The 14,592-nt window shown below is 54.4% G+C and overlaps 1 protein-coding gene across 3 annotated transcripts in view; it reads right to left on the reverse strand.

Moving 5' to 3' along the window:
* Nucleotides 1-3,461: 3,461 nt before the first annotated feature.
* PARVB (parvin beta) overlaps nt 3,462-14,592 on the reverse strand; it is a 149,695-nt gene continuing 138,564 nt past the window's right edge. For all 3 annotated transcript variants that reach the window (XM_035265308.3, XM_035265294.3, XM_054238745.2), the window contains 2 exons: nt 9,731-9,803; nt 3,462-4,567 (listed from right to left, as the gene is read on the reverse strand). In XM_035265308.3, the coding sequence (XP_035121199.1) occupies nt 4,491-4,567; nt 9,731-9,803 (150 nt within the window). In that variant the 3' untranslated portion in view covers nt 3,462-4,490. The remainder of the gene's footprint in view (nt 4,568-9,730; nt 9,804-14,592) is intronic.

The following is a 14,592-nucleotide window of genomic DNA, read 5'->3' on the forward strand; positions in this document are numbered from 1 at the left end:
ACGTGTTGATGCAGCCTGTGCCCCTAGCCACTAGCTCTGTGTTCATATGGTCTGGACCCAGGCAGAGAGGCAGAGGAGCCTTTATTACTGATCTGCAGCTGTGACTCTGTTGCCCTCTTCTCCCTGTGGTCCCTGAGGAAGCTTGGGTTCCCAAAGTCCCATCCCCCACAGGGGGCGTGACTGGCTCTTCCCTGAGCTCCTGTCCACCTGGAAGTCCCCGGGAAGCAGGGCTGGGTGGAGTCACCAGGCCCTGGCACCTGTTCCTTGGGTGGCATCATCCGCAACCACTAAATGCATGAAAGATAAAAACAGAAGCCAGACAAAGACGGCGGACAGGCCCATGCTCGCGAGCTCTTTATTGGAATAAATAACAGCACATTGTGACACCAGGAGGCATTTTCCTAACCACATCTCTGGCTTAGGAAGTGCTTGCTTGGCGTGGCAGTGGGCTCCCGAAAAGCGCTTGCTTCCTGTGGTCAGCCAGGCGGGCCTGACCAACAGCAGGGCCAGGGTTTTCGTGGCTTTTATTTAACATCCAGAAATCCAAAGTAAACACTGCTTAAAACAATGAATAAGACAATAAAATACCGGCACACCCAACGGGGCAAAGGATTTCGTTGCTTTAACATGAAATTGCTCTTTGCCACCTCCAATTAGGACACCGCGGCCCGGCGGGGCTCGGGGCTCTGCGCTTGCATAACAGTGTGTGGAATCAAGGGGGAACTGAAGCTGCGGGAGGCTCCCCGAGCTGGTGTGGGTTGAGAGGCACATCCAGAGGAGGAGAATCAGCAAATGCCTTCCCGCCCTTGTCCGAGCGTCCACTCGGCCCCTGCAGACCTGAGACCTCCTTGACATCTGCCCCCACGGGTGGAGATACATGGTTTTGCTTTCACTTAGTTCCTATGGACCAGGGTTCCTCTTCAAAGAACAATTCACTGAAAATGTGGTGCCCAGAGCTTCTCTGAACTAAGCACCAAGAACTGCAGCAGACCAGCGGTCTTACCCCGGCCTCGTGCCCCAGTGACCATTCGTCCCGAGCCCACGGGAATCGAGTTCACCCTGAATCCTGCCTTGGAACCGGCCCCTCGATGCATCTGGCCAGGCCAGGCTGTGAATTCAGATTCAAACTGATGATAGATGGAGAAAAATGAGCAGAGTCAAGCCTAAGGCGGCCTCCCAGGTATGCAAAGGGCACACCTACACCTTGGAACCAGTTTGAAAAGAATTGGGACAAAATATCACACCCAAGCCAGGTGTGGTGGCATCCACCTGAGTCCCGGGAATTTGGGATGCAGAAGCAGGTGGATAACTTGAGCCCAGGAGTTCAAGGCTGCCGTGTGCCACGTGTGTCTGTGAATGACAACTGCACTCCAGCCTGCGCATGCAGCAAGACCTTATCTCCTTCCTTTATCCTTCCTGCCCTCCCTCCCTCCCTCCCTTCTTCCCTCCTTCCTTCCTTCTTTCCTTCGGAGACAGTCTCACTCTATCACCCAGGCTGGAGGGCACTAACACAATCTCGGCTCACTGCAACTTCCACCTCCCAGGTTCAAGTGATTCTCCTGCCTCAGCCTCCTGTGTAGCTGGGATTACAGGCATGTGCCACACCCCTGGCTAATTTTTGTTTTAGTAGAGATGGAGTTTCAACATGTTGGCCACGCTGGTATGGAATTTCTGACCCCAAGTGATCCATCTGCCTTAGCCTCCCAAAGTCCTGGGATTACAGGCATGAGCCACCACGCCTAGCCAAGCTCTGTTCTCTTCAAATGCCGACCCCCGGGAAGGCACAGCGCCCTCTCCAGGACTGTGAGCAGGCCAGGACAGGGCAGGGCTGCTCCATGAGCTCCAGGGGCCACGGTCCTGTGCGTGTCACAGAGGCAGCACAGAACGTTCCGGCACCAGGTTTTTTGTCAGTGTGGCTCTTTAATGTCACTGCATCCCGCAGGAGCCACTGTAATGCCGTTTTAATTATTTCTTTCCCCTGCTGGGAAGCCACCTCATCAAAATGGCTCTTCTGAACCCATCCCCAGCCTAGCAACAGCCGGAACTGAGGGGAATATTAAACTGTTTTCTAAAACTTCCGTGTTGGCGTTTGATTTCATATTAAAACTTACTCAACAGCTCTGATCTGCAGCAGGAAGACAAAAAGCTAGAGCAATCAGAAAGGCCCAGCTCGTTGCGGAGGATGCTGTGAGGAGCCAAGGCAGGGCCGCTTTGCAGCAGGTGCACCCCAGGGGGTCGGTGGGTCATAGCTCTGGGAAGGCACTGGGGACGGGGCATGGTGGGGGCACCACAGCGAGGGACCTACTGTGACCAGAGGCTGGCCCAGAAAGCATGGCCGATGGGATCGCCAATTCTGGGGAGCTGAAGCCTCCTCCCAGAGTAACTGTCCTGTCCCCTCTGATGACACAGAATGGGCTGGGACTGCTCATTTTGGCTGAAAATTGCAGTTTTGTTTTTTTGTTTTTTTTTTTTTTTTTTGAGCTAGAGCCTCACTTTGTCACCCAGGCTGGAGTGCAGTGACTCGATCCAGAGCTGGGGTGAGCGAGGGGGTGAATAGCCCGTAACCGAGTGAGCAGTGTCTCCTTTTATAAGATGCTTTAAAGGAAGATGCTCTCGGGGCTACAGGGAGAATGAGATGAACATTTCATATCCTCCCATTACAAGGGGAATTACGTCCCCCAAATCCACATGCTCAAGTCCTAATCCACAGCACCTCCCGCATGACGATATTTAGAGAGAGGGTCTTTATGGAGGTAATCGAGGTTAAATGAGCTATAAGTGGGCTCTAATCCAGTGAGACGGCAGCCTTTTTTTTTTTTTTTTTTTTTAAGATGGAGTCTTCACTCTGTTGCACCAGGCTGGAGTGCAGTGGTGCAATCTCGGCTCACTGCAACCTCCACCTCCTGGGTTCAAGCAATTCCCTGCCTCAGCCTACATGAGCTGGGGCTACTGGTGCACGCCACAACACCTGGCTAATTTTTATAGTTTAGTAGAGATGGGGTTTCATCATCTTGGCCAGGATGGTCTTGAACTCCTGACCTCATGATCCACCTGCCTTGGCCTCCCAAAGTGCTGGAATTACAGATGTGAGCCACCGCACCCAGCCACCCCTTCTAAGAAGAGGAGGTCAGCTTGGGCATGACTGATCATGCCTATAATCCCAGCACTTTAGGAGACTGAGGTGGGCGGGTCACTTAAGCCCAGGAGTTTGAGACCAGCCTCAGAAATATGGTGAAACCCTGTCTGTACTGAAAATACAAAAATTAGATGGGCATAGTGGTGTGTACCTGTGGTCCCAGCTACTCGGGAAGCTGAAGTAGGAGGATCACTTGTGCCTGGGAGATCAAGGCTGCAGTGAGCCCAGATGGCACCACTTTATTCCTGGGTGACAGTGAGACCCTGTCTCAAAAAATAATAATAAAAATGAAAGAGGCATTGAGGACACAGACACACACGGGGAAGACCATGTGAAGACACAGGGAGAAGCCAGCATCCAGAAGCAAAGGCAAGAGGCCTGAGGACATGACTGACATCTGAGCAACTCACCTGTGGCACTTTATTACACAAGGCCAATGAACCAACGCACACCCTCGTTTCAAGGTTTCCGAAGATGCATTCATTCCCTAAAAGGGGCTCTGAAGGGGAGAGCTCGGGCCCACGCTGTCTCCAGCAGCACAATTAGAACCACCATCTCCAGACCCAGCCCCTCAACCACAGTGAGAAATTCAGAAATGCCCCCAGCAAACAGCTCCTTCCGAGGACTGCAGCAGCGGAGCCATCCTAGGTCTTGGATGTTTGTGCAAAAGCTACATTAAAACAACAAGGAGTAGCCAAGAAGTGACAGGAATGTGGGTGGAGAACACTCGTGTCACATCTAAGCTTCTGTCACTTTAAAGTTTTTCAAACTGCAAAACCCTTTTATTAAAAAGGCCTCACTTCCAAGGAGAGCCCAGCCCCGGAGATCCCCGTCGAGCTGTCAGGCACAGGTCCTTGGGGAGCAGGCGTTCCTGCAGAGCTGATGCCGCAGCTTCTGAGTGCCTGTGATCGCTAATTGCACCAGCAGGCAGAATGCAGGGTGCTCTCAATCAGCAGGGGACGGGGGTTCAGGCTTTTTTTTTCATCTTTTGGCCAAGGCAGACAACAACGGACTCAGCATCCCACGCACCTGAGGTGACTCGAGGCCTCAAACGCAAGCACCGGTGTTTAGAATCCTGCATTTTCAAAGGCTCTCATCCATTGGGAATTACATGGAAAGGGGATTGAGAACAACAGCCAAAAGAGGCAGGAGGTGGGGTGGAGTGGGGGGAGGGGCTGGGATGGGATGTGGGTAGGGGGTCCAGTTGGGGGGTGGGGTAAGGGTGGGGTGGGGATGACAGTCACACAGCTGGGACCAGAAGCCCATGGCGCCTGCCTCCCTGGAAAGGTACAGGGCACTGACAGATGGTGCTTTTCCCGCTGGGACACTCCTGCCACCATCCGCAGCTCCCCCGTCACTCCACATTCTTGTACTTGGTGAACAGGTTGTAAAGAACCCTCAGTGTGGATTTCAGGTCCAAGTTCACCACGTCTGCAGAAGGAAACAGAGAAACTTCAGGGGCCATGCCCTCCCCCTGTCATTGTGGTAGGTACTCTCAGAAGCCACATCTCCACAGCATGACACCAGCTGCTGCATCCCCACAGAGGGCTTAACCCTTGAAGACTGACCGCCACCCTGTCCAGGATGCTCTGGGTAGTGCCCCCCCAGGCACACAGGTTGTGTGAGAGATCCTGGTGCAGGCTAACACCCTGCAGGGACAAGCGCCTGGGACACAAGGACAGAGACACTCCCACAGCCCCTCCTGGATCTGCATCAGGACGTGTCTAAGGACTGGTTGGGGGATGTAGCTAATGACACTTACTGGGGCCAAAAACCCCAGTAACACTTGATGGACCCGACAGCTCCCTCTGGGGCCCTGGAAGTCTTGGGCCAGTTTCTTTGGTTGGAAGAGAACCTTCTTGGGAACCAGACACCTTGTTCATTTCACTTGCTCTGTGACCTCTAAGTGACTTCCCCATCTCTACGAAAAATACAAAAATTAGCCAGGCATGGTGGCGGGTGCCTGTAATCCCAGCTACTTGGAAAGCTGAAGCAAGAGAATCACTTGAACCCAGGAGGAAATTGCAGTGAGCTGGGATTGCGACACTGCACTCCAGCCTGGGTGACAGAGCAAGACTCCATCTCAGGGGGAAAAAAAAAAGTGGGGGGCGGGGCAGGGGGACAAAAAACAAGGGCTTCCTCAGCAGCTCAGTGGCCAAGGGCCACCAGGGGCTCTTCTGAGGGTATGGGGGGCACCCCATGCTACAGGTGGGGCTCAGTCTCTTCATCAGTAAAATGGGCCCAGACCAGATGACACTCGAGGCCCTTTGAACCCTGATACCTGTGATCCAAAGGTAACCATGGGTGACCTTGTGCTTTAGCCTGACCATGAGAGCAAGAAATGGCATCTGTCACTGAGAGAGCAGGTTGGGGGGCTGCTAAGAATCAGCAACTGTCCTTGTCACTGGGGTGGAGTTTCTCAACTCACACAGCCTTGTCAGAGCTGGTACAGCCTCCTTTCCTTCCCTCCCATTTCACAAAGAAGACCAAGACTCATGGTGGGGAAAGGACCTGACTGCAAGTGTGCTGTCAGAGCAAGATCAGAGCTGAACTTGGCTCCATGGGCTGAGGATGCACCTGGGGCCCTGTGGAGGATCCCAGGGTCTCCCCCTGGCCTGAAGGGTCCACCCCAGCTCCCGACAGCCCAGGGCAGGCAGGGGAGGGAGGATGGTGCCATGGAGCTAGAGGCAGCCAAAGCGAGGGGGACAGCAGGGACAGAGGAGATCCCAGAGGTGGGGGCCATCACCCGCTGACCCCCACTGAGTCCACTCCCACGGGGGATTCACAGGGAGACCGGAGCAGCAGCCTGGCACTGATGCCCCCACGTCTGAGCTCTGAGAACTTCCAGACAGCCTCGCTGGACAAACAGAACTCAGCCCTCGCACCCCTGCCAGACCCTGCTAACCACGGCCACCACTCAGCACCTGCACCCAGGGAGACAGGAATCCCATTCTGTGACCCGTGAACTCCAATCCCTCTGTGCTCCCCAAAGGCCCACCTCACCAACCAGCTCTGGCACTCAGCCGTGTGAACTTCTAGTGAGCGACAAGGCTCTCTCCCAGGCAAGAGGCCTCCTTAAGGGCAGGGTCGGGGACCCCACTGGCATCTCCTCCAGCTCCCCGCAAGGGGGCAGGGGGCTGGGATGCTCATCAGAGCTGGGGGCCTGGTGCAGGCCTGGCTGTTCAGATGCTCCATGTGCAGGGAACGTGAGACTGCTCTGCTTCCTCCAGGTGGGCACCGACAGGACAGCCACTGCCTCCCTCCCCACCAGCTCTGAGTACCCAGGTAAGTCTGCCTAGCTCAGAAGAGGGTGTCAGGGAGGCCGTAGCCACTGTGCCCTGTTCTCTGTGTCATTCTCATCTCTGGTACCTCCCGATTCTTGCTCCCCAGCATGAATGAAGAAGGAAAAATCTCTCATTTGTTGCATCAGCCACAAAGTAAAGAGGCCCAGCAGGGATCCCGTCTCATAAATCTCTGCGGATTGGCCCCTGGACTGGTTCCCATGTGTCCGTGGTGGCTTTCCTAATGTGCCATCCAGCCACGATCTCAGAGGCAGACGAGTACAAAGCACAACCTGGCTCAGGGCAAACCCCCTCCTCGGAGGCTGGCCTGTCAGAGGATGTCCTGGCCTCTGGACAAGCTCCTGCCTCCCTCCTCAAAAAAGGGACAAAGGGCTGGGTGCAGTGTCTCACACCTGTAATCCCAACACTTTGAGAGGCTGAGGCAGGTGGATCACCTGAGGTCAGGAGTTTGAGACCAGCCTGGCCAATAGGGTGAAACCCCATCTCTACTAAAAATACAAAAACTAGCCAGCATGGTGGCAGGTGCCTGTAATTGCAGCTGCTGGGGAGGCTGAAGCAGGAGAATTGCTTGAACCCAGGAGGTGGAGATTTCAGTGAGATGGGATGGAGCCACTGTACTCCAGCCTGGGTGACAGAGGAAGACTCTGTCTCGGGGAAAAAAGAAAAAGGGTGGGAGGTTATGGGAATACAGAAACAGAGCTCCCTCAGCAGCTCAGAGGCCAAGGACCACCAGGGGCTCTTCTGAGGGTATTGGGGAGAGCACCCCATGCTGCAGATGGGGCCCAGGCTCTGGGTTAAGGAGACTAAAGGAAGCCCCAGCCAAGCCCTCGGCGGACCTGAGCAAGGATTTCTCTTCCTGACAGTATGTGACCCCACCATACACTAACGCTAACCATCAATATATATAATCTCATCATATATAATCTCATCACATATACAATCTCATCATATATGATCTCATCGTATATAATCTCATATATACTCTCATCATATCATCATATATGATCTCATCATATATAATCTCATCATTTATATCTCATCAAACATAATATATATTTAATCTCATCATATGTTTAATTCTGTGAGCAGTACACTCTTCCAGTGCTCATAGAAGCAGCTCACTTGAGCTCAATAGGTGCTGAGGGGCTGGCAGGCTCAGCAGAACATGGGTGGCACTGCCTGTCGGCCCTGCTGGAAAGTTACAGGGCAGAGCTGAACACTGAAGGCCCTGACGAGTCCTGTGTGATGCACCTGCTCCCCCAGCGACCCCATGAGGTATGTGGATGCAGGTGCCATGGTCACTCCCCTGCACAGATGAGGCGGCCCTGACACAGAAAGGCAAAGTAACCTATCCAAGGACACACAGCTGGGAGAGGCAGAGCAGCATCCCCTGGGCCCCCAGCCACTCCCTCATGCCCCTGCCTCACAGCAACAAAAGGGCTGCAGGGCAGCAGCCATGAGGAGTCCCGGAGACCCAGGCCACGCTGGCCCCAATGGGCAGCAGCTCGCCACATGCCCACTGGACGCATGCTTTGACCCAGTACTGTCGAGCAGTTTCCAGGCCAGGCACTATTCTCAGCATGCAGGGGACAAAGCCCTGATGCCTTGGGGCTTCCATTCTAGTGCAGAGGGTGGGACAACGAAGAATCAACAGGCTGGGCACAGTGGCTCACACCCTTAAACCCAGCACTTTGGGAGGCCGAGGCAGGCCGATCATGAGATCAGGAGATCGAGAGCATCCTGGGCAACATGGTGAAACCCCGTCTCTACTAAAACTGCAAAAATTAGCTGGATGTGGTGGGTGCCTGTAATCCCAGCTACTGGGGAGGCTGAAGTAGGTGAATCGCTTGAACCAGGGAGTTGGAGGTTGCAGTGAGCCAAGATCATGCCATTGTGCTCCAACCTGGAGACCGAGTGAGACACCATCTCAAAAAAGAAAACAAAAAAAAAATCAACAAGGCCAGGCATGGGGCTCGTGCCTGTAATGGGAGGCAGCAAATCGCTGGAGCCCAGAAGTCTCAGACCAGTCTGGGCAACATAGTGAGACCTCACCTCTACAAAAAAAAAAGTTAAAAAATTAGCTGGGCGTGGTGGTATGCATCTTAGTCCCAGCGACTTGGGAGGCTGATGTGGGAGGATGGTGTGAACCCAAGAGGCAGAGGCTGCAGTGAGCTGTGATCACACCACTGCACTCCAGCCTGGGTGACAGAGTGAGACCCTGTCTCAAAACAAAAGAGAATAAACAGCCACACATGCAGTGAGACAGGAGGGTGTGGAATCGTCCTGTGAAACCCTGAGAGGAGGACGCACGGGCAGGAGGGGACCGGCCAGCGCCTTCCCCGTGGACTGGCAGGAGACAGCGACTGTGGCGGGTGGATGGAAGGGATGGGATCCATTTTCTCGCTATGTCAGAGACTCTACACAGCCTGCCATTGAGTGGATGCTGGGAACAGATGTAAGGACCATCACAGACCCCCCGACTCATGCATTACCATGGGGGACTCAGGAGAGGGAGCAGGGCTGGGTAGGGAGCCATGGTCAAGGTGGGGGCCCACAGGCATAAACCACAGTGTCTGAGTTCTGTGAGCTCCTCCTACGTGGCAAAAGTTTTGATGGAGGCAAAGAGATGGCGTCACACAGGACTTATCAGAGCCTTTAATGTTCAACTTTCCAGCAGGGCTCGCGGGCAGTTCCACTCACGTTCTATTGAGCCTGGCTGTCCCCAAGCATTTATGAAGAACCCTTCCCAGGAATTCTGATGCTCGTTCGGGTTAGAGTCCTCGTACAGGCAACTCAGCACAGGAGCCAGGTGGGGACAGTGAAGTGACCACTCACCCCGCCTCTGCTGGCCTCCTACCCCCAGCTCAGACCCACACAGAGCAGGATTGTGCCGAGTCCCTGCTCCCGCTCTGCGTTCAGCTGAGCAGCAGGAGACCTCCACCCCAAGCATCATTAAATCTGAGTAAGCCTTTAATACCTTCTCAGGCCACAAAGCTGCATTTCCAGCCCAAGTGGCCAGCTAGAGACGCACTTCATCCTGAGGTCTGTGGGCAGAGGCCACGTCCTTCAAAGTGGTTATTAAAGAACCGGCACTGCCAGCTCCACCAGCAAAGTCCTCCTGGTCCCCAACATGAGGAGACTGGGGAGCTGAGGTTGGCAAACCCTTGCCCCAGAGCCAGAGATGCAGGGCCCATCTGGGGAACAACACACCAGCCTTCCAGCCACTTCTGGGACCCGGTTTTCCTCCCCTCCAGCCCTAGCCCTCACGGGGAAGCTGAGCCAGGGGCTTTACCTTCAGGGCGAGCCTTGGGTTTCTTCAGGCCTCCGTCCAGCATCAGCTCAAAGGCGAAGGACACATTATGGACCTGCCAAGGAAGGGGGCGGGTCAGCGGTGGGGTCCACAGCCATCCCCAGCCCAGGCCCATCCACTGCCCACTGCTTGAGGACAGCCAGTGTAGACAGGACGGAGCCTCTGGAATGCTGAGGTCCACAAGGATGAGCCCAGGGAAGCCCACAGAGTGGGCGGTCGGGGGGAGGAAGTCTGCAGAGGGCCACATGCACGTCCTAGGCGGGTCTCACTCCTCACGCTGGTGGTCTATGCTGAGAGATGAAGGGTGAGGTGTCTGGCCAGCTTTCAAGGGCTCACAGCCAACAAGAGCCTGCTCTGCCCCAGACACCTGCAACGTGATGAGAAGTCACAGTGACCCCATTTTACTTATTTACTTACTTATTTCCTTTTTTTTTTTGAGACAGGATCTGTCACCCAGGCTAGAGTGCAGTGGCAAGATCTCGGCTCACTGCAGCCTCTGCCTCCCAGGCTCCAGCCATCTTCCTGCCTCACCTTTCCAGTAGCTGGGACTCCAAGCACGCATCACTGTGTCTGGCTAATTTTTGTATTATTATTATTATTATTATTATTTTTAGAGATGGTTTTGCCACGTCGGTCAGGCTAGTCTCTAATTCTTGGGCTCCACTGATCCACCTGCCTAAGCCTCCCAAAGTGCTGGGATTATAGGCATGAGCCACAGTGCCTGGCCCACAGTGACCCCATTTTACAGAGAGGAAAACCGAGGCCCAGAGAGGATAAGTCCCGAGCAGAAGCACGCAGACCTGGGCACTGCCCCAGGAAGGGCTATAAAGAGCTGCACATGCCCAGGCGTGGTGACTCATGCCTGTAATCCCAGCACTTTGGGAGGCTGAGGCAGACAGATCACCAGGTCAGGAGTTCGAGACCATCCTGGCCAACATGGTGGCACCTCATCTCTACTAAAAATACAAAAATTAGCCGGGCATGGTGGCAGAAACCTGTAGTCCCAGCTACTCAGGAGGCTGAGGCAAGAAAATCTTTTGAACCTGGGAGGCGGAGGTTGCAATGAGCTGAGATGACACCACTGCACTCCAGCCTGGTGACAGAGGGAGACTCCACGTGCCCTCCCCACCCCAAAAAAAAAAACAGAGCTGCTCGTGAGGCTGTGTCTTTGCAGGATGGGGTGCCCTTGGGGCAGGGAGGGCCCCAGCACTGAGCAGGCACAGTGAACTGGTCAGAACTGAAGTCAGACCCATGGTGGCTGCAAGCGTCAGCCTGCAGTGTCCTGGTCCTGTTAGATGCTGCAGAAAGGTGGCCACCTCCCCACCTACGATGACTTCTCCTGATATAAAAGGGTCTGTGACTACTCAGTGCCCAGTGTACGGGAAGCTTTCATTCTGCTAGTGATGGCTGAACAGATTTAAAATAAGAGCCTTCTGGGCTGTGTAAAGACCACTGGAGACGGATGTAGGTAATGAACCAGATTACATCCAGCCACCCACCTGCCACGAGCCAAGGCTGATGGGAGGAGGGGACATCAAACAAAAACACAGATGTCATACTGCAAGGGACTTCAGGGTTCTTAGCAATCAAATGTTACGTGCAGGCACGGTGGCTCACGCCTGTAATCCCAGCACTTTGGGAGCTGAGGCAGGTGGATCACTTGAGGTCAGGCACTTGAGACTGGCCTGGCCAACGTGGTGAAACCCTGTCTCTGCTGTAATTTAAAAAATCAGCTGGGCTTGGTGGTGCACACCTGTAATCCCAGCTAATTGAGGGCTGAGGCATGAGAATTGCTTGAACCTGGGAGGCAAGGTTGCAGTGAGCTGAGATTATGCCACTGCACTCCAGCCTGGGCAACTGAGCAAGAATCTGTCTCAAAACAAAATGAAAAATCCTTTCAACAATCATATTTTCATGATTCTGAGGTCAATGAATCAGAAGCATGAACAATTTGACTTGTGATATAATTGAATAATCCACCAGGAAAAATCGGCTTCCCTTGGTTAATCAAACGTACAGCACTGGAAAACAGCGGGGGTGCTTCGGAAAAGCTTCCACAATGTACGTGGCCTTTGCTCGGAGAAGCAAAGTGGTGAATGGTGTTGTGCCAGCGCCAACTGCGAGAGGGCCTGGCTAGACATGGAGTCTGTGGGGAAGACACCGCCCGGCAGGAGGGCAGGCCATGTCCACCCCGGAGGCGGGGAGGGTAAGCAAACCGAGACCATGCTCCAGAGACCAACTCGGAAACTACCAGTGAGAACACCAGGCAACAGGGCAGATACCCCAACCCTGCAGGATAGCCTGCCTGGATATGGGGGTGGGCTGCAGCAGGGCTAGGCCTGAGGGTGCCCAAACACTGGAAATGGGGAAGGAGTAAAACAGCCTGTGTGGAGGGTGCAGAGAGCAGTTCCCCCAAGGAGAGAGCAGGGAGCAACCTGTGGATGCCAGCGCCCACCATGGGGCAGGTGCATTCGGCACAAGCTCCCTTTCCCCTCCCGGCCCTGTGTGAGGTTGGGTACCATCTTCCTTCCCAGAGGAGGGCGCTGGGGACATCGGTGCCCTAAAAAGGCACAGGGCTCAAAGGGATGGAACCAGGACTGAAACACATTTAAATCTGATCTGGATTCTGTGCCCATTCTCCTCCAAGAGCCTCCTGCCTCGGCTCCCCTTGCAACACAGGTCCCTTTAGCTGACCACGGTCCATGTCATCGAATTAGCTCTCACACATGTGCACACGCACACATACACACTCACGCACACACAACAGGCCTGGCCCCAAATGGAGATGCAGACAGGATAGCAAAGAGGGGGAACAGAAAGAAAAGATGCTGTTAGATGCCGCAGAAAGCTGGCCCCCTCCCCACCTACCATGACTTCCCCTGAAATAAAAGCGTCTATTACTACTCAGGTATGTTTCTTTTAAGGAAAGATTCTTTCCCCGTGTGAAAGTTAGCACCAGTTTGGACCAGTCTCTTTTCGTGCCTCTCCCATACGCCTCTGAAGCCTGAGGAATCCTCTTCCATGCAGAGAAGGGGGGATGCTCAGGAGGAGCTGGGGATGAGATGCATGACACGTGGAGATGCTCAGAGATGGCTGGAGAGTGTGATCGGGCGATGAGGTGGTCACCCCTGCCCCAGGAGAGAACAGCTCAAGGGGCGAGCAAAGCCCCTTCCAAGCCCCTTCCAAGCCCCTTCCAAGCCTCACTGCTCTGCAGACACTCAGCCCTGCAGTGACTGGTTTGGAAGTGAGATTTTCCTTCTGCTTTCTTCTCAGGCTGAGGAAATGCTGGGCAGGAAACTGCCACCGTCCCATGCCTGTCCTCTCTCAGGGCCCTGCCTCTGCCTCTGCCCTCAGCCATCTCCCATGCCCCGCAGGACAGGATCAGGGCAGAATCCCAGCACGCAGCTCCTGGCGAGGCCTGGGGACCACCCAGCCCGACCCTGACTGCAGTGGGAGCCGCCAAGGCCCAGCGAAGATCAGGCCATACACATCCCTGCTTCAAGAAAGCCACATGGGCAGAAATCCTTCTCTCCGCAATTCAAAAGGTTTCAGTCAACCTGGCCGGGTGAGGAAAGAATAGAAGGTTCTGGAATAGGAGTCAACCCTCCTGGCTCTGCTGTTGCTGGCCATGCAAACCTGGGCTGGCCTCGAAGCCCTCCTGAGATTCCCTGTCCTCGTCCAGTAAGGCTGAAGGGATCAGCTGAGGGGAAGCAACTCGTGTTTTCTTCTAGGAAACATCTCCACGTCTCCAGGGTACACCCCACTCCACAGAGACAGGGAGCCTGCAGAGTCTCCCAAAATGATGACCAAGGGGTGCAAGGCACTCAGCACGTGGCCAGTGTAGGATAAGACTCCACGGTGGCTTTGCAACAGAAAGCCAGGGATGCCAGGCACGTTGGCTCACGCCCGTAATCCCAGCACTTTGGGAAGCTGAGGTGGGTGGATCACCTGAGGTCAGGATTTTGAGGCCATCCTAGCCAACATGGAGAAACCCTGGCTCTACTAAAAAGACAAATTAGCCGGGTAAGGTAGCAAACACCTGTAATCGTAGCTACTTGGGAGGCTGGGGCAGGAGAATCACTTGAACCTGAGAGGTGGAGGCTACAGTAAGCCGAGATTGCACCATTGCACTCCAGACTGGGCAACAAGAATGAAACTGTCTTAAAAAAAAAAAAAAGAAGCCAGGCCATTCTCACACTTCTGAGGTAGCTCACAGGGCAGAAGCCTACAGGCTCTGAGCTGTCCAACGTGATTTTTTGTTTTTTAATCCAATGCAATTGTTTAAAACCATAAGCCATGACTACCCTCGGGACAGCAGCTCATGATGTATCTCTGCTTTTGCTCACTGAACCTCAGTCCCTCCTCCAAAAATGTGGAGCAGCTGTAAGGACTCCCAGGGCCAGAGCAAACGCATCTCAGCGTCTCAGCCCACAAGAGACATGAGCAGGGCAGGTCAGCAACATCCCGTCTGCAAGCAGTTTTGAACACATGGGTGCTGGGCCTAGCCTGAAGCGGGTGAGTCCTCCACAGCAGGGGACCACCCACCTGTCCAGGGGTTGTGAGGACTGTAAGATAGATAACAAATACCATGGGCCCATGGAGACTTGACAGCAGCTGCCATTATGACCATCATACCATGAGGAAAAAGGGGGAAAAATGCAGGGGCCGGAGGAGGAACTCCTCCCATCCCCCCATCCTCCCATCTTCCCATTCCCCCATCCCTCATCCTCCCATCCTCCCATCCTCCCATCCTCCGAAGCTGCTGACATCCTCCCATCTCCAGACACCGGCAGAGCCACGCCACCACCCCAGGCTCCCGTTCTCCTGAGTGAATAGGATGAATG

The sequence above is a fragment of the Callithrix jacchus genome, chromosome 1 (assembly GCF_049354715.1).
Source record: "Callithrix jacchus isolate 240 chromosome 1, calJac240_pri, whole genome shotgun sequence".
Lineage (NCBI taxonomy): Eukaryota > Metazoa > Chordata > Mammalia > Primates > Cebidae > Callithrix > Callithrix jacchus.